At 35.2% G+C, this 20,843-nt stretch overlaps 1 protein-coding gene across 2 annotated transcripts in view; it reads right to left on the bottom strand.

Moving 5' to 3' along the window:
* LOC141394564 (uncharacterized) overlaps positions 1–20,843 on the bottom strand; it is a 523,342-nt gene that overhangs the window by 326,208 nt on the left and 176,291 nt on the right. For both annotated transcript variants that reach the window (XM_073969172.1, XM_073969173.1), the window contains exon 7: positions 13,571–13,791. In XM_073969172.1, the coding sequence (XP_073825273.1) occupies positions 13,571–13,791 (221 nt within the window). The remainder of the gene's footprint in view (positions 1–13,570; positions 13,792–20,843) is intronic.

Raw genomic sequence — 20,843 nt, 5'->3', positions numbered from 1 at the left:
AAATTTGTCTATCACTGTTCTTTTAGCACAGTTGTTGTGCTCTCTTGCTCAATTTTTCCGCCATATTGGTAAGTCTCTCAGTTCTCTTGCAAAGTGTGAATGATATTTGTTCCACAGAACGTTTTATCATCTTTGCATTATTTTTTACTTGGCAATAATAAATAAGACATGTAAAATTGAGACGAGCGAAAAAATGAAATGAAACTGATATTATTAAAAGTAAATAAAATAAAATAAATTAAATTAAACTGAAAAAAAATGAAACAAATTAAAATAATATAAAATAAAATAAAATAAAATAAAATAAAATAAAATAAAATAAAATAAAAGAAAAGAAAAGAAAAGAAAAGAAAAGAAAAGGAAAGAAATGAAAAGAAAAGAAAAGAAAAGAAAAGAAAAGAAAAGAAAAGAAAAGAAAAGAAAAGAAAAGAAAAGAAAAGAAAAGAAAAGAAAAGAAAAGAAAAGAAAAGAAAAGAAAAGAAAAGAAAAGAAAAGAAAAGAAAAGAAAAGAAAATAAAATAAAATAAAATAAAATAAAATAAAATAAAATAAAATAAAATAAAATAAAATAAAATAAAATAAAATAAAATAAAATAAAATAAAATAAAATAAAAAAAATAAAATAAAATAAAATAAAATAATATAAAATTAAATTAAACGAAATAAATGAAATTAAATTAAAATAAAGTAAAATAAGATCAAATAAAATAAAATGAAGTAAAATAAAATAAAATTAAATAAAATGAAATAAAATAAAATTAAATAAAATAAAATAAAATAAAATAAAATAAAATAAAATTAAATAAAATAAAATAAAATAAAATAAAATAAAATAAAATAAAATAAAATAAAATAAAATAAAATAAAATAAAATAAAATAAAATAAAATAAAATAAAATAAAATAAAATAAAATAAAATAAAATAAAATAAAATAAAATAAAATAAAATAAAATAAAATAAAATAAAATAAAATAAAATAAAATAAAATAAAATAAAATAAAATAAAATAAAATAAAATAAAATAAAATAAAATAAAATAAAATAAAATAAAATAAAATAAAATAAAATAAAATGAAATGAAATGAAATGAAATGAAATGAAATGAAATAAAATAAAATAAAATTAAATAAAATAAAATAAAATAAAATAAAATAAAATAAAATAATCTAAAATAAAATGAAGGGAAACACAAATAAAATAAAATACAATAAAATTAAGCGAAATCAAACAAGTAAAACGCGTTCTGTCCGGCATAGAGTAATTAGTTTTCTTTCTCCACAAAGTGGAGAAGTTACTTGTCAAATTATAACTAATTCGTTCTAGAAATGTATCTAAAAACCTTCTTGGTGATTGACTGAATTATACCTAATTCGGCCTGGAAATGTAGCTAATAACCACAAATTAGCTGAAATAGTGCGGTATATGGGGGCTATAATAAAAGATGGGCCTATGTCGGTAAGTTTTGGAAGCATATTAAAACTCATTCGTTCTGAAAATGTAGCTAAAAGCCTTAAAATAGCTGAAATCGACGGCACTGTTATATGGGGCTATAAGAAAGCTCAACTTCCAACTTGATTTAAGACACGTGTGTACAGCATTTCATCCCCCTATCTCAACTCGTTCGGAAGATAGCGTGATTACAACAGACGGACAGATGTGGTTAAATCAACTTAGAATTTTACGCTGATGAAAAATATATGTATATACCTTATAGGGTCGCAAATGATTATTTCGATGAGTTACAAATGAAATATTATGGTGGAGGGTATAGTAATAAATAAAAATAGTCTCTCAAATAGAGTTTAGTCTAAATGTAAAATCGAGAACCATCGATTTGTGAGGTTGTTCGCAGGGAGGAAGTTCGGAATGGGGTTGTGGAATGGGGTGGAATTTCGGATAGTGAGAGTTCGAAGTAGGATGGTTGATTCAGAGGGTAGAAGTTCGGAAAAATCTTTACAATTTCTTGTCATAACCGTGTTTTCAGTATTTCCGAACAAAATCTCGCTTTAACAATGTACATTGGCAAAGAGAACGTTTACCTCGCAAATTTAAGGCAAACTTATCAAAATTTGATCTGCAAAATCAAAATGCAGAGTTTTCTGTGGAACGAAAGAGCAAATTTTTTTGCAAAATCTTAGCAAATTGCGCTTTGCCGTTACAACTTTTCACTTAGCAGAAATAACGTTTGTGGAACAGAAATCAAAAAAAGAGCTACATTATTTTGAAAAGTAAGCAAACTCACTTTATAATTAGCAACTTATCACTTATCAAAAAATAATGGTTCTGTGGAACACTTAACTTTGAGCATTGTCGAAAATATTGATAAGTGCAAAATGAAAAGTTGATAAGTTGTTTCGTGGAATAGGGCCCAGATATCATCTAATATGCAAATGTCAATAAACGATCCAGCATTTATGCATCCCACACCATCATCTAATCATATCACAAATACCGAACATGTTAATTCACTCGAATTTAGTTGTGTCTTACCCTCCGACGTTTTTAACTACTGTCTAGCAGTGAAGTCAAATGCTATGGGATTCGATATGATACATCCCAAATTCTTCAGAATCCTCCTACGATTTATTCTCCCTTATATAACATACATTTTCAACAATATAATCACCAAAAGCACATACCCTAGCACGTGGAAACATGCAAAAATTATTCCAGTTATTAAGCCAAATAGAGATTATAGACCAATTGCGATCCTCCCATACCTATCTAAAGTATTTGAGAAAGTAATTCATAAGCAAATTACCAATCATAACCATGCCCAAAACTTATTATTTGATCGGCAATCCGGTTTTAGAGCGAATCATAGCTGCATTACGGCGCTAATGGACGTAACAGAGAATATCAGGAAATCAGTAGACTCTGGCAATATTGCTTTTCTTGTCCTATTGGATCATTCAAAGGCGTTCGACCGTGTCAATCATGAACTGCTGTGCTACAAACTGAAGACGATGTTTTATTTCTCCAATACCGCCGTAAAACTTATCAACTCTTACCTGAACCTTAGAACTCAAGCAGTTGTTGCAAATCACAAAGTATCTAATACGATGCCCCTAAAAGCTGGTGTTCCCCGAGGTTCAATTCTCGGACCTTTGTTCTTCACGATGTACATACAAGATTTACAAGACCAAATTGTTCATTCTAAATTTCATGTATACGCCGACGACGTGCAGATATACTTAAGCAGCCCCAAAGCCAGTATCCAATCTAACATAGTGCTACTGAATGAAGATTTGTGTAGAGTTCATACTTGGGCATGTAATAATGGTCTAGTACTGAATCCATCAAAAACGAAATGCATGATAATAAGCAAATCAACTATACCACTGTCTCTAAATCTCAACGATATCTTACTGGACAACCAGGTTATAAAAATCGTCAAAGAAGTTAAAAATCTGGGAATACATTTTAATTCTAGACTAACATGGCATAATCACATTCAGGCTACCTGTGGAAAAGTATTTGGTATGCTTAGAACACTTTATACTACTCAATACCTTACTGCATTGCATATCAGAACGCTGTTGGCAAAAACATATCTTGTTCCTCAGCTTTTTTATGGATGTGAGCTGTTTGCATCATGTGATAAAAAAAGCAGCCATCGACTAAACGTTGCATACAATGCTATCCTACGATACGTTTTTGGTCTAACACGGCAAGATAGCTTAATCCTTTATTCGCGTAAATTATATGGCGTAACTTTTGATAACCTGCTGAAAATTAAAGTCTTGACATACTTACACAAAATCGTGTACACCATGGAACCAAAATATCTTTATGACAATTTGCGTTTCTCCCGGTCTAATAGAGGAAAAAAATTGATCATCCCGACCCATCGCAGTAAATTTTCGGATTGGCACTTTTTTATATACTCAATCAAACTTTGGAACCAACTCCCAGACAAAACTCAACTTCAAGGCAATGCTAAAATTTTCAAATCTTTACTTTTCCGAACGTTTGAACCTGTAACTCCAATATAACTTCAATTATACATTTCTAATTCAATCTCTTGTATTTTGTTATTATTATGATAACTTTAATTTTAATTGTTTACTGTTCAAAACCCAAATTTTTGGTTCTACTCTAATCACCTAATTTATTATATTTACTTAATCTAACCTATATCTACTATATATTGTTCATTATACGTTATGTAAAATCAATAACCCACACACTAATTTATAACACTCAGTTGTTGTCGTGTGGGATACCAAATAAATAAATCTTGTAGACATTAGAGAACACATAGAAATGTGTATTTTAATTTTTTGACCAAATTGAATTTTGTCGTATTAAATATATTTTCAAATTACGTTGTGAGTTCAAAAAACCGATTTGATATTTTAAAATTATATTTTCATTTATATGTTTAGCTGGAAAATATTAATGAAAGATATAGTCATTCGATTGCTAAAAAATTTATAACAAATGCGATAGTAAAAATTAAATCGAAAATGCCTTTAAAACCTTCAGAATACTGAGATTATCATTATTGATTTAATGCCGATTTCTGCTTATTTTCCATCGATACGACTTAATTAATTTAAAGAACACATTTATTTTCAACTTATGACTTGTTTTCAATTTATATTGAAAAATTTATTAGGAGAACGGAAGTAATTTAGAGCCTATCCCCAATCCATTTTCTGACCTGATGATACTCTTCAGTCACTTAATTTTTTTCCCATATTCTCTTTACCAAAAGAAATTCCAGTCATTTCCTCATTAAGCCAACAGACAGAATCGAATTCTATTTGAATAAATATTTTATGTAAATTCCCCAAAATGGAAGCCAAAGTAAAATGAATGTATTGGCGTTGTAATTTGTTTGGAAAAGTCAAACCAAATCAAATTCATGCCAGGTCATGACATCTTCTCCACCAGCAGAAGCCAAAGAAGAACAAGGAGAGAGTGTGGGAACCTAATTAGTAGAGGCTACAATTACATTTTGGCTGTTCTATCAACCTTAAGTTGATGTGTTAATGTAATGTCCTGTATACATACAGCTGACTGACTCTGGCTGGCTGCCTCGATGGTCGGTTGGTTGACTGCCCAATTGACTTGGCTGTTCATCAGATAATCAGTGTATAATGAACCCGTATCAAACATATGTGTGTATGTGTGATATTTGTGCCTGTGTAAATATGTACATATGTTACAAATGAAATGGAATACGAAATACCCAATTAACTTCTTCCCAATATACGCTTCACAAATTATGCACAGCTCTGCAGTTTGTGCCCAAAATCCAATCGAGTTGACTATAACTTTAAGTAAATACCTGTCAATTTATCATTAACACATACATACATATTGCTGCAGGAGGCTATTACGAAACAACCTGGTAAAGTTCAGGGATGGATAAAGTGATGGTAAGAAGTTTGGTTTGACCAAAAAAATTGCTTTTCTAAAACCATTCAGTATCAAATTCGTTTGAGTTTAGTAGTAATTCTTCAATTGTTTTTAAACATTTGTGTTCGGTTGAAAACAAAAATATATCAAAACAGGAGTTCGATAGTAATTGGATTGAATTAGCTATAATCTAATATTGGATCGGGAACTAACATTCTATTCTAATCCCACTCTTAATGACTACAAGTTTTTTATAAACTTTTTCTCGGTCCTTAGAATCAGAGAATCCGATCAGTCTGACATTCATATCGACATTAAAGAGTGACATAACTCAAAAAATGGGCTTTTAGAGTTTGCAATTTCTGTTTTTTTCTACGGCTTCTACTTTATCTTGTGTCAAATTTTCAAGTTGATATCTCGAAAACTCAACGAGTTACAGCTTATTTTCTAGAAGTTTGGCATAAATCATCAAAAAAAGTTTTTTGAGTTTATGAAGCACTAAAACACTTAAAATTATGCTTGATCTTGCACAGAAATATCTGACTACCTCTTTACAAAAAATGGTCCAAGTAGTAATTTTACTTTTTGTGAAATAACCTTTTTAATTTAGGAAGTCAAATTTCAATCGGCAATTTAAAACGCGGTTGTGAGTAAATGTGTTTTTATATGTATATGTTTTTAACAAAAATAAGTCTCATTAAATTTCCACCGCTGCCCAGAAGCAATGCATTGCGCATCAATGACACGATATTATAAAATGCATAAACGCCCATTACAAATTCTCAAACACTCAAGGCACACAAAACCAAACATGATATTTTGGTAAATGTGCGTCTCTGAAACCACAAATAGGGAACATTCTGCTGTGGGTATGTCTTTCGACTTATATGTACAAATAATTTTGAGGTGAATGATAGAAACCTATTAGACAGCATCAGCAATAATATCATTGGCAACGCCGTCAGCAATACGTTTGTATGTGGATGGGGGGCTCAACATTGCTACACAAATATTATTATTGTTAGAAAATTCGCCCAACAACTACAACCTCATCATCATTATCATTGGAAATGAGAATCGTCATTAATATCATCATTATCATTGTTCTTGTAGTGTTTGCTGTGCAGATAGAGTCAATGCCTTTGTTTTGATTCTCATTGTGGAAACGAGTGGCTACAACATAATATACATATATGGACGAGCAAATGAACACACAAACAAATGTATAGCAAGCAGACAACAGTTGTAGGCAGTCATGGTATTTCAGCATTCGGTGGTTTTTCACGCTGCTATTCGTTAGACAAACAATCGAAATCTCCGAAATAGGGAATTTATAATTTTCTTGTTTGACATTATTTTCACTACTCAACCGACCACCCCATCCACCTATGGATAGCTTTGTTTTGTTGACTGGATGGTTGAATTTATGAAAATGCCAAATGTGTACAACGGCAATGGGACATGTTCAATGATTGCCATCGCACAAATGATAGACTTATGATTTGAATTTCATTGATGGAATGTTCAATTCAAAAAAAAAAAAAAAAAAAAAAAATCACAACAACGACAACATTTATAATTATAATATGGCACGTGATTTGAATTGGATGCTTGTACAGAGATAGTCGGATAACGAATTATTTGGGTTCTTTTCCATTATATTTTGGAACATAACTAAGTAAAATATTATCCGCCTTTCGGGGAATCCAACCCGTGCTATCGAACGCGTCCACAAGTTGCCAATAGCCTAGTTGATATATTGGGATACTGTGAATGAAATAAATAATCGTGGACAATTTGTATATGGAGAATAGTTTCGGAGTAAGGTATGAGTGACGTTTACCTTTGAGAAGTTTTAAACTCATAGTTTTAGACGTTGACACCATACTGCAAAAAGTGGAATGTGGGATTATTCGTACAAAAGCTTAATTCGTCAACATCTTAAGGTGATGCATTGTGTTATTGCTACTATACTTGTGAGTTTGTTGTTAGCCGGAAGTTCAAACATATACAGTGGTAGCAAATACATTTGCAACAAAATTGCACGTTTTAGGTAATTTTATTTAAAATATTTTTTTTGGAAGTAAAATAAAATACTTTTTGCAATTATTTATTGTTCATTGCTTCAAATATAAGAAAATAAAAAGTTTTGACACGAAATTTTGAAAAAATCCCAGCAAAATTTGAAGGAAGGGGTTACATGCGATGACGTGATTTCATGGCATCTTTTGCATTGGTTCAAAGATCCGATCTTTTCATTAGCATTTGAACCCATGCAAAGGAAGTCGTGAAAGATCCGATCTTTTCATCAGCATTTGAACCCATGCAAAGGAAGTCGTGAAAGATCCGATCTTTTCATTAGTATTTGAACCCATTCCACAGTGGATCCACTTGTATGGAGAAAGTGGCCAAAAATATTTAGAGTGTAACAATCAAGCCAATGAGCCGGTTACAGCTTTGTGCTGCTGCGAAGAGTGTTTTAAGAAGCCACGAGCGTAACATTCTCCCCCTTTCCCCTCTGGAGGGGGTATACGGTAAGAATTGTTTTATGCTGTTAATACAAAATGACATGAACAAAGATCCCGATTATCTTATGATGCAAAAATTGGCTTGGGGAAACAAAACAATCTCCAAAACAACATAAAATCCAACCAATTTAGCGGATTAAAAAAAAATCAATACTTTTGTCTGAAAATGGGTAAAATTCTAATACAGATCTCATAGCGTTCTTCCTGGAAGGCACGTACCGCCAACGTAAGACAAATTTGGAAAAAGATTTCTTCATCTTGCCAGTGATGCCAATTATGTTAATGTACGTGATCAGATAACAGAGTTATACGCTAATATATCCATAGAAACCCTATTCTAGAAACTTAATTCAATTTATGCTTAGGTTGAGAGCCACCAGCCGTGCAATGGTAAGTACGTCATCTGCGGTTCAATCCCTGGCCATATCATCAACATTTTCTACGGCCGTAAATCGCATCAGCGTATTGGTGGCTTACATTTCCTGAGTATTCCAACCGTGTACAACTTATCTATATGTTGTGTCGTAAGATACACCGTTCGCTCTTATCTATAAAAATAGGTCCCATATCACTGAGCTAATATAAATCGGCGTGCATTCATTGATATGAGAGAAGTCTCCCTAGTCTCCCTACTTCGGGGATGTTGTGTGAATATACGTATGTAAAGGTTGGACCAAGGTCAGTCACTCCTTTAGACCACCAAACATATTATATACAATCCCATTGTGGCAGGTTCTCTGATACTGGATTGGATACTGCATTATTTTGGCGTTCCGATCCGCAGTGTCCACCTCAGTGTACATATGAGGAGCGCATATACCGGAATGCCTGCTCCGGATTCTTTTGATCGTTGCCGGACTAGAGGAAAACCCAGGATCAATTTGGATGTGTTCGGTTTGTCACATCCATATTCACCACACGCAAACTTCGGTGAGAGGCAATAAATGTCGCGACTGGTCGTTTCTCAAAAATATTGCCGGGGACTCTCCCATGTGAGGCACTAAAACAGGGGTTGTGTTGCTGCATGCGGCGTGACCACAGTGAGCCATCGTCAGAATATAAGAACCAACTGTACACGCACCTGCCGTTGCTGATCCAATCCTTAAAATCACACTTTTTCCATTTTTGCAATTTAGTTGCAATGGACCTCGAGTTAAGATCGAAGAAATAGTGGGCCTTATGAGTCTGAAGAATATCATGGTACCGACTGTGCAGGAACTAATCTCATAATAAACTGCAGCTTACATCATTGTGATGGTTGCAACATACTGAGGGAAGTGTCGCACTAGAAGTGGAGGTAGGGGCTTAGCTTTCATTTTGCACAAGTCTGTTCAATAACGACCTATCTCGCCTATACTCCAGCAGGCGGACAAACAAATAAGCATGATGTGCTTCGTCGAGCCAACACTAAAAAAGTTGAATAATTGGCTAGATCATCTGAAGAATTGCAACCTTTGAGCCGGAGTAAGGGAATTACTGTTAATCTGTTAAACCCTGGACAGAAGGGTCAATAACATTTGGAGTTTGCTAGAAATTACACGATGTGCAAAGTATGGACCAAATCGGTTATTCCCTACAAGAGTTATCGTGCGCACAAGTTTTGCGACAATTTTTGAACATTTGTGGGGGAGGTACCTGAAGAGTGACCTATATAGCCCATCTTCGAACTTAAATCGAATCTGGAACAAAACATTCGATACCCAAAATTTGAACCGAATCGATTGATCCGTTCGAGAGTTATCGTGCGCACCAGCCAGCCAGACAGACGGACAGACAGACAGACAGACGGACGGACATTGCTAGATCTACTCAAAATTGTCTGAAACGGATATCGTACAAACATACTTGGGGTCTAAAACCATTATTTCGATGAGGCACATTTTTGGTCGTATCAAACTGTAAATACCCTCTTTAGCCTAAAGGCTGAGGGTATAAAAATGGTTGAAGATTGTTATTGAGTCTTCTTTGGGCCTACAAAACTTTTCCACGAAATCTGTCGCTCTGGTCCATGTTTTGGATTGCCGTCCATAGAACGGTACCGCCCGATTTTCGCTGGTTTTCAGGGATTTAGCTGCATTATCTTACAGAAATAGCTGTAATTTTATACATATTTAGCCTTCTTTGGGGCTATGAAACTTTCCTCCAGAAATTTGTCAGCACAGGTCCACGTTTTATGTAGCCTTCGTAGAACGGTACCTACCGATTTTATGGTATTTCAGGGTTTTGGCCGCACTATCCTTTAGAAATGGCTGAAATTTTAGTATTTAGTCTTCTATGGGGCTATAATAACTTTTCCCACAATTTGTCAGTACATTTCCACGTTTTGATACAGCCACCGATATGTAGAATAAGCACCAGTGTTTGAAATTTTGAACACTCAACTGCCAGGAGGGACCACCGAATGGATGAGTATGCATTAGGAAACCGCTGATGAGCCGAGTGTTGAGTTCTCCACTTATTTCTAGCCACGCACCCCGAAGAAGTTGCTTAATATATTTCATTTCCTGGAACGTGTGCACATACACTCAACAAATTTGTTAACCTTTTCTTCAATATTTCCAAAGAGATATATATGAGCATTTCGTGTCCTTTAATCCTAGTATTGTCTAGGCTTAACCGTAGTGTGTTCTCTGGCATGTTTTGCCAAGGATATTGCCATCTAGTTACCTCATTACCTCACTGAACAGTGATGGTAGTGTTATGCCTAGAGGAAGAACAAGTCAACTAAAACATTTTTTTCGCCTGAAGGATCGTGATATGATCCCGCAGTCGGAGAGTGATATTTGTTTCCGTCTCTTCGGTGAAAAGTTCCACCATCTGTGTACCCGCAGCGGGCATTTTTTTGTGCTAGGGTTCCATCGATCCACATGTCAATATCTGTTCCCAGCATACCAATCGTACCGACATCGTAATGGAATTGGAATAAAATTTGGACACCCACGTCCGATGTCGAATCCGAAATTGTAACGATATCTTAACGAAAGTTGTATGAAGTGGTTGACATAATTTCGGAAAGAAATGTCGGAGCGAAATTCGGATCGATATCGGTGAAAATTTCCACCATCTGTGTAACCGCAGCGGACATTTGTTTGTGCTAGGGTTCCATCGATCCACATGTCAATATCTGTTCCCAGCAAACCAATCGTACCGACATCGTAATGAAATTGGAATACAAAATCTGAACTGTTTCCCCTACGAAAATTTGTTTAAAATCTGTACGAAATCTGAACGATTTTGCTTCCGAAATGTTCAGATGTGTCGGATATCCACATTAAACCACACCTTCTAACCTTTAATATATCTCTTTGTGTCTTATAGCTGTGATGACCGTTTGATACCTTCCTTCAATTTCTGTGGGGTGAGCAAACAAAATTGCTTCTAAAGCCCCACTTTATGTAGTCTTAATTTAATGCAACACATTGTTTGGACCTCATTCACCATTCTAAATTGCATTTTTTGTCCGTAGCTATCCGCCATGCTACGGCATTTGTCTTATTACGGTCCTATATGACCAGTGTGTCATCCTAGGATTGAAGCCCTATTTTAAGTCTGTAGCTTTTCCAAAGTTTGAGCAACATATGTGAACTTTGTTAGCCCTATCCTGCGTATGAATTTTATACTCCAAAGTAGTTTAACTTTACTAGGGAACTGGTCCCACTTTCGGTTTCCGTTCCTCCGGCTTAGATATCTTGGTCTAGTCGATATGTAAGTTGTTATACCTTCCACAATAAAATGGATTTGTCATTACGTTTGTAACACATCGAATTATTCGTTGGAGATCCTATAAAGTATATATTCTTGATCAGCATAAAATTCTAAGTCGAAATAGCCATGTTCGTCTGTCCGTCCGTCTGTTGAAATCAAGATACAGCTCGCTTTAAGATAGACCTTTTAATTTTGTATAGAAGTTTGAACTCCTCCTAGTTTGAACTACTCCTAGATGTTTGGTATACAAAACGGGCTATATCGGTCTTCGATTTGATATAGCCCCACTTGGACGGTACCTCCCGATTTTAGGTATTTTGAAGGTTGTGGCCTCAATATACCACCAAAAATTTGGTATTTAGTCTTTGTTGGGGAATAAAACTTTCCACCTGAAATTTTTCGGTGTAGGCCAACGTCTTCATATAGCCCCCATAGAACGGCACCTCCGGATTTTCAGTATTTTCCAGGTTTTAGCCTCATTATACCACTAATATGGCAGGAATTTGATATTTAGTCTTCGTTGGGGGTACAAAATTTTCCACCTGGAATTTTTCGTTGTAGGTCCACATCTTCGTAAAGTGGCTTCAATATACCACTGAAATTGCTAAAATTTAGTATTTGGCCTTCGTTGGAGGTACAAAACTTTCCGCCTGAAATTTGTCGGTAGAGGTCCACGTCTTCATATAGTCCTCACAGAACGGTAACTTCCGTTTTTCGGTATTTTCCAGGTTTTAGCCTCAATATACCACTGAAATTTGGTATTTAGGGTTTGCTTGCGGTAAAAAACTTTCCATCTGAAATTTGTTGGTATAGGTTCACGTTTTCTTATAGACCCCATAGAACGGTACCTCCAGATTTTCGGTATCTTAAAGGATTTAGCCTCAATATCCCGCCGATAAGGCTGAAATTTGGTATTTAGTCTTTGTTGGCGGTGTAAAACTTTCCACTCAATATTCGTCGGTATAGGTCCACGTTTTTATATCTGAATTTGTCTGAATAGGTCAACGTCTTCATATTGGTTCAAATATTTTTTGGGATAAAGTTCTTAAAAGACTATTTATGGTACATAGTAACTATTATGAGGGGTGATAAGATCCTCGTTTGTAGCGTTCCTTAGCCCACTCTGTCTTGTAATGCTAACTCGCACGCAGTTTATCAGTCTGTTCTCTAGGATATGATTTATTGAGTTTCTCAAGGCCCAGTCAACCTAGTTGGATGAGTCACAAACCGAAAACAAACTTAGTATACCCTCCATACTATGCTGCAGGGTATAAAAAGTTTAGTCAATTTGACCCTACTGACTAATAGTAGATTCTTTGAAAATGTGAATAATCCATGTTTCATCATCATTGAATTTCATCTATGTATATTGATTAATTTTGTTCACTTGTAACCCCCTCCATTCTTCTATGTCATAAAATCAAATTAAATCCCAATTTGTTTTTTTTTTTGTCGAATTGTTCAATTAAATTCTACAACACGCTGATTTGCCATCAATCGTTCGAAACTGATTTGATGTTCTTACAAATTGTTGAGAAATGCTTTTCTCTCGTTTGCTTTTTAATAAAATCCACTTTACCTGCTACTGGTACCTGTATGTGTGAGTATTGGGGCGTGTGATTGTGAACATGTTGCCGGGCTAATATTACTCTGATGATAGATGACAACGTTGACATTTTTAATACAAAACGTGCACAAAATTTTGCAGAACGAAAATAGCATTGGTGGGCAATTTATTTCGAGGTTTATCGTATCAATCGATAGTTGGTGCCATCCATGCCACTCCATAATTTTGTACGTAAATACTCGTACTCATTGCTAGGAGTAATGGAAAAGCCGTTCGTTGGTCAATGCTATACTTTAGCCAGCAAAATGTTAGACTATTATTGTTATGTATCTACTGTATGTGTATGGGTGTTCATAGCTCGGTAGAAGAAGAACAAGAATGTAAAGTGTCAGTAGTACTTACCTTGCCAAATATCGTTAAACCTCCATGTTTAACGTTGAATGTTGGTGCATCCGCATAACTCGAATCCGCCCATGGTGTGTGACACGTCGATGTCAGTGTCATATAACGAACGCCAATGGCATATAGTGTCCTTAGCACAGCCAATGAACCGCCCAACGAATGTCCACCTTCAACGCCTGTCAACGAACAGAGTTGGTGGTTCTTGTGGGCTTCGATGATTTCTGCAACAAAATGAGAAAACATGAAATAGAATGAATTTGTGGTGTGGAGGGAGTTGATGCTTAGAAAAGTAAAATCCAGGAAATTGAGTTCTGTTGTTTTGAGGGTAGGGAGGGTCTATAATAATGGTGTGTGTTGGATAGTGATGGGGTTAATGGAGTTATTTCTGGCATTATCGGATTGTAAATATAAATATGTTCAGTAACAGGGGAACATATAATTTTTGTGGATCTCATCGAAAGAGTTCGAATTTCACGAGGAAATAGCCGATTTTGGCATAACGCTGTTTGGGAGGAAATAGTCGATTTTGTGGGCCTTTTCAACGCATTTCGAACATAAGCTAAGGACAAAATACGGACGGACATTGCTAAATAATTGTTCCACAAACATCCGAGAAGTGTCGAGGGACTTTTTATTGCTGGGTCCGAACGGCGTGTCTTAAAACACCACTTGTAGAGAAGTTTTTCATGGTTTATATACTCAGGAAATGTCGCCAACATTACACACCATTGAAAATAAGATGTTGTCTGACCTGGGAATCGAACTCCGGAGCTTTAGCGTGCAAGGCAGGTGTGCAAACCATTACAACACAGTCGCACCCAAATCGACTCCAAACGGATTTCATCTGTTGTAGTTTTTATACTTTTCAATTCAAATACTTTGTTAAAACTTTTTGTTTCGAGTCATAGCAATCAATGAAAAATGTTTTATTGCTCTTTGTCATTTTAAACTCTTTGGAATATTATTCTTGTTTGAAAAGCCTTCGAGTATTGTTGGGAACTTGCGGACTCACGGTAAATCTTACTGCGTGGAATAGATACAAGGATCTTAGGAAAGGATCATCTAACAAGGGTTATGGGCCCAGATTTCCGAAGTTATCAAATCAAATTTGTGCAAGTTGGACATTTGTAAATAAAAGAAAAAAAAGTGGCAAATTCTGTGGCTAGTATAGAAAAGCTAAACGGCGAAAATTATGGAACGTGGTGTATCCAGGTTAAAAGCTTATTAATAACCTTGGATTTATGGAATACTATTGAAGTTGCTATTGAGAGCAGAGACAAACTGCCCACATATCGTAATTTGATTTTGGAGGAAGACAAACGACAAGGCGACAAGAATGTGGATAATGGTGAGACTGTGTTTGCTGGAAACTCCAAGAGCGGTAACAAAAAGCAATACAAGGATGCAAATTATGTCCGTAATCCGAATAGTGGTAAGCATTCTCAGCAATCAAGAGTCAATTCCAATGAGAAGAAATCGGCTATAGCAAATATGAAGTGTTTCCGTCGTGGTAAGTTGGACACATTCGATCTCAATGTAAAAATGGCGATAATGAGAGGAAAAGAAACGACTATGCCTGTTCCCGTACGATAATCGATCCAAAATTGCCACATAATGGATTCTGGATAGTGGTGCAACATCGCATATGTGCCGGAACAAGTAGTTTTTTCATTCATTGACAGAATCTAGACAGGAAATTGTGTTGGCGTCCGGGGAAAGCATTTTTGCTGAAGGAATCGGAGGAATCTACCACAACTCTGTCGTTGCGAAACGTATGGTACGAGTATGTACCACAACTTCATTCAATTTTTTTTTTTTATCAATTTCCAAGATTATCAAAGCCGGGCATTCCGTGATATTTATAGGAAATAAAGCAGTAATGAAAAGTGCCGATGGCGTTAAGATTTTGACGGCTGATTTGATGGAAGACATGTGTATAGCCAAGGTAAAAATGGAACATGTAGTGCAGACGGTGAATGTTGCAATTGACAAGGACGCAGTTCAAAAATGGCATAAAAGAATTGGTCATTTAAATGCACACGATATGTGTAAATTCGTGTCAAATAAAATGGTTAATGGATTGGAATTGAAAGTTCCAGATAGCATAGAATGTGTCACATATGGACTTTGTAAAATATCTGCCCACCCATTTAAAGCCTACCCTAATATGCAAACGAAAGATGTGTTGGAATTGTTGCATATGGATATATGCGGACCTATGGACATTCATCCGATAGGTGGATCTTCGTATTTCATGACCATTATAGATGATTTTTCTCGTTTTACTTCCGTGTTTTTCTTAAAGAAGAAACCTGAAGCTTTTGAAGTTTATCAAAATTTTGCTGCGATCGCGGAGAAGCAGACAGGCTGCCAAATTAAGGTTGTTCTTAGTGACAACGGCAAGGAATTTTTAAATGCCAAATTTCAAGACTTCTTTGCAAAGAAAGGCATTGTTCATCAAAGGACAGTGTGTTACACTCCTCAGCAGAATGGAGTAGCCGAGAGGGCTAATAGAACCTTAGTGGAGATGGCCAGATGCATGTTGCATTCGTCTGGTTTGCCACAAAGTTTGTGGGGTGAGGCAATCAGTACTGTTGCCTACATAAGAAACAGAGCTCCAACTAAAGTTCTTGGAGATGTTACTCCCTATTAGGAAAATGGTTGGCAGAAAACCATCAGTATTCCATTTCAAAACTTTTGGCTGTGATGCAATTGCTTTGCGTAAAGGTCCGAAATCAAAAGGAAGAAAATTTATTCTGAAAGGAATCAAAATGAAATTTGTTGGTTATTCCACTTTATCAAAAGCATATCGGTTATGGGATCCCAAATCAAGACAAATTCAAGTCGCTCGAGATGTTTTATTTTACGAAGAGTCCTTTGAAAAGATCAAACAATTCTGAATGGTTTTGAAGCACAAAAATTTGGAATACATTGAAGAAAATGGCAATACTCATGCAGAGGTATCAATACCTGATTCGTCTTCATTTAGTCAAGTTTCAATTGATGATATCTCAGTTACAGTTGATAATAAAATAAGGCATAAACGTATTATTCCTCAGTCAGATAGAGTTATCAGATCAAGAGTAGTCGAAAGTGTGGAAATGTTGAACTCAGTAATTGAAAATCCACAAACAGTTGCCGAAGCTCTTAATTTTGAGAATTCAGATAAATGGAAGGAAGCCATGGCAGCGGAATATGAGTCCTTAATGAAAAATCAAACTTGGACTTTCATTAATCGTCCCAAGGGTAAGAATGTCATTGGATGTAAGTGGGTGTTTGTCCTGAAACGCAAACCAGATGGTTCCGTTGAAAAGTACAGGGCTAGACTTGTGGCACAGGGGTGTTCCCAGAAGTATAATGTGGATTACAAGAAGACATTTGCTCCAGTTGTTCGACATTCGGTCATTCGATTATTCCTGTCTTTAGCTACGCAACATAAATTGTTGGTCAATCACATCGACATTGTAGCGGCATATTTGAATGGGAACTTGGATGAAGAGGTCTACATGCTGCAACCTCCTATGGTTGACAATAACACAAGCCAAGTATGTAAATTAAAGAAACCTTTATACGGCTTGAAACAAGCAGGCCGTGAGTGGAATAAAAATGTCAACGATATTTTGATGAAAATGAATTACAAAAGATGAAAATCCGATACTTGTGTGTATGTCAAAAGGGAAGGAAAGAAGGTTAGCTTAATTGCTTTATATGTCGATGATATGTTAATAGCATAGCATGCTCAACTGAGAGGGAAACGGAAGACATCGAGTCGAATTTGAATAAATATGTCGAAGCTATAGATCGTGGTCCAGTGAAATTTTATTTAGTCATGGAAGTTGAACGCGATGAACCCAAAGGTGACATAACTATCTATCAAAAGAAGTACTGTGAAGAGGTACTGAAGCGTTGGTGAATGGCGGAGTGTAAGCCTGCAAGTACTCCATGGCCTAATGGTGCTGTTTTGGCCAAATGTGACAAAAATTGTGAGAACTTGGATCTTCATTCATATCAAAGTTTGACAGGTGCTTTAATGTATTTGGCGGTAATTTCAAGACCAGATTTGATGCATGTAGTTTCAAAATTGTGTCACTTCAATTCTCATCCACACAACGAGCACTTTCAAGTAGCAAAGCATGTCTTGAGATATGTGAGGAATTTTCCAGACGGACGAATTACGTTCAAAGCCAATTCAGGAAATCTTAATTGTTTCGCGGACGCTGATTGGGGATGCGATGTAAATGATCGCAGGTCCTACTCAGGTTTTGTTTTGTTTATGGGAGATAGTCCAGCAGTCTGGGAATCTCGAAAGCAATCGGTGGTAGCTTTAAGCACGATGGAAGCTGAATATATTGCCTTATGTCAAGCCACTAAAGAAGTTTGTTTCCATCGAGAACTACTTAAGGAGTTAGAATTCAATATGTACGTGAAATATCCAACTACAATTTTTGTAATAACCAAGGAGCTCAATTTTTGGTGAAGAATCCCACAGTTCAAAAGAAAAGCAAACATATTGATATCCGATATATCCGATATCGAATATATTCCTTCGGATAAAAATGCAGCAGACATCCTAACCAAAGTATTGGGGAAACAACGACATCACCAGAATTGTAAACTTTTAAATTTTGCTATTTAATGATTGAATTTGTTAGTTTTAGAAAGCATTTGAATTGAGAGGGCGATTGTTGTAGTATTTATACTTTTCAATTCAAATGCTTTGTTAAAACTTTTTGTTTCGATTCATAGCAATCAATGAAAAATATTGCTCTTTGTCATTTTAAACTCTTTGGAATATTATTCTTGTTTGAAAAGCCTTCGAGTATTGTTGTTTTTAATTTACAATAATCGTTTTTGTATTTGTTTTGTACACCACGGAATTTTCAATTTGGAATTTTCACGGTAATTCTTACTGCGTGGAATAGATACAAGAATCATAGGAAAGGATCATCTAACATCATCCAACCATACTCGGGGTTTAAAAACATTATTTCGATGTGACACAATTTGGTCGTATGAAATTGTATGTACCGACGCGTCGTTAGCCTAAAGGCTGATGGCATAAAAAAGTTAAAAGAGAAACTGTTAAAGTGGGTCTGGCAGTAAACGGAGACCAGAACAAGTTGATGGTATCGACGCGCAATGCATTCATAGAACTCGGGCCAACTGCGGAAGTTGGTTCCATTATTTTTGAGTTAGTTAAAGACTACGTCTACCTCGGCAATGCATTGATACAACAAATAACATCACTTGTGAAATAATAAGAAGCTTAGTTTTGGACAGCAGATGCTGTTTTGGCTTAAGTAATCAGTTTAGTACTTGCGCAAGCAGATAAGTTTAGTGCTTGGTGTATTTGGGGAGTAAAATTCTACGAAAGATCTACGGGCCAATATTGATGCGTTGACGATGAATATTGATGTCGTATGAACAACGAGCTTCATCGGCTATACAACGACATCATTATAGTTAAAACGTTTGGCGATAGGCTTAGATGCTAGTGCTATTTTTTAATATATTTTTTTGTATTTTTATTATAATAAATATTTGAAATAAGTATTTTCTTAGTTCGGCTCCTAGGAAAAATGTTCTGTAGAGGTGGAAATAAGTATGTAAGAAATTGCATAAATATTCTATGTGCTATAGTACAATGTTTTTGACGAGGCTTGACATGGCTTTGGAATGAAGCGAAAACTGCACCAGAATTTCAAAGTTGTTTTATTTCGCATGACTTCTTTGGCCCCTTGTACTTGTTTTTCATAAATTTCAATATTTATGAGCTAACTAGACAAACCAACCATGACTACTATGGATTTTTAAAATATTTTGTTGTCTTTTTTTTGTGATAGATTCTGCTCCAATTTCGGGACAATTTGTTTTTCAACTTCTCTTTTTCCATTGTTTTTCAACTTATATCCTTTGTTGTTGTTGTAGCACCATAGAAACCTAATACGTACGGTTTGTTTATGGTTAATGGTGTGTGCATCAATTTTTTGATTTATTTTAGGTTTGGAAATATTTTATCATTTGGGGGAATGGTTTGGAAAGATTGAAAAAGAAACACAACAGAAAAACTAACATAAAAATATAAAAACTGTTGTAGGGTTTCAATTAACAAACACGACCGCATATTTTTCTTGTTGTCTTTTTATATAAAAAATAAAAAAATAATTAAAAAAAAATAAGTTACAGCGCACGGTGCTCTTGAAGCAACTTTAAATAAAAAAGGTGCTTACACCCGGTAAGTTTTTGCGGATTCTGAAACTACAATGTTCATTGATGAGAAAAATAAAATAAGAAATAAAAATCGCCAAGTGAAATTTTAAGCGTTTTTTTAGTTTTCAAGATTTTGCTTGGAAACCGCAAGTCACATCGAAAATGGGACAAAAGAAAATGTTGTAGCTATGAAAATTCTCTACAAGATTAAGCTTCACTATAATTTCGTAGGTTTACCGTTATTGAGATATAGAAGTTCAAATTGGGACTATGTATTGACTGTATTGCTACCTTATAAAACAGTGTCATACATGGTGAGCCTTAAGGAACTTTAAGTGAAAACCGCTTGCACCTAGGAAGTTTTTGCGGATTTTGAAACAGCAATGTTCATAGGTGAGAAAACCAAAAAACAAGGCAAAAATCGCTGGAGGAATTTTTAAATAAAATCGTTTTTTAGGTTTTTACGATTTTCCTTGCAAACCGCAAGCAAGTCCTATAGAAATGGGACTAAAGAAAATGTTTGTAGCAGTGAAAATTATGTAACTGGAATGACCTGTATGTTTTGCGTAGGTTTTACAGTGTTGAGATATAGAAGTTCAGATCAATCATTCCCAGGTCTTCAGGATTTTGCTTGAAACCCGCATTTCCTATCGGAATGGGACTAAAGAAAATGTTTTAGCTGTGAAAATCTCTACAAGATTGGATTTCGTATCTTTTTCTTAGGTTGTACCATTTTTTAGATATATAAGTTTAAGTTGGGAAATTGCAGTCATGCAGTCTCATTATAAGGAGACGGTACAGTCCAGTGCATTGTCCCAATTTGAACTTCTATATCTCATAAACGGTAAAACCTACGAAATACCATAAGGGTTATCTTGTAGAGACTTTTTGATAGCTACAACATTTTCTTTCGTCCGGTTTCGTACGGATCGTGAAAACCTTAAAAACCCTTAAACTGCCGACTTGAATCGCGTTTTATTTAAAAAGCGCTCCGCCGATTTTTATTTTCTCATCTATGAACATTGTAGGGGTGCCACCGTGGTGCAATGGTATGCACACCCGC

Source organism: Musca autumnalis, unplaced genomic scaffold, assembly GCF_047663935.1.
Source record: "Musca autumnalis isolate F117 unplaced genomic scaffold, ASM4766393v1 scaffold_2, whole genome shotgun sequence".
Taxonomy (NCBI): Eukaryota; Metazoa; Arthropoda; class Insecta; order Diptera; family Muscidae; genus Musca; species Musca autumnalis.
This window is presented reverse-complemented; position numbering and strand designations above follow the sequence as displayed.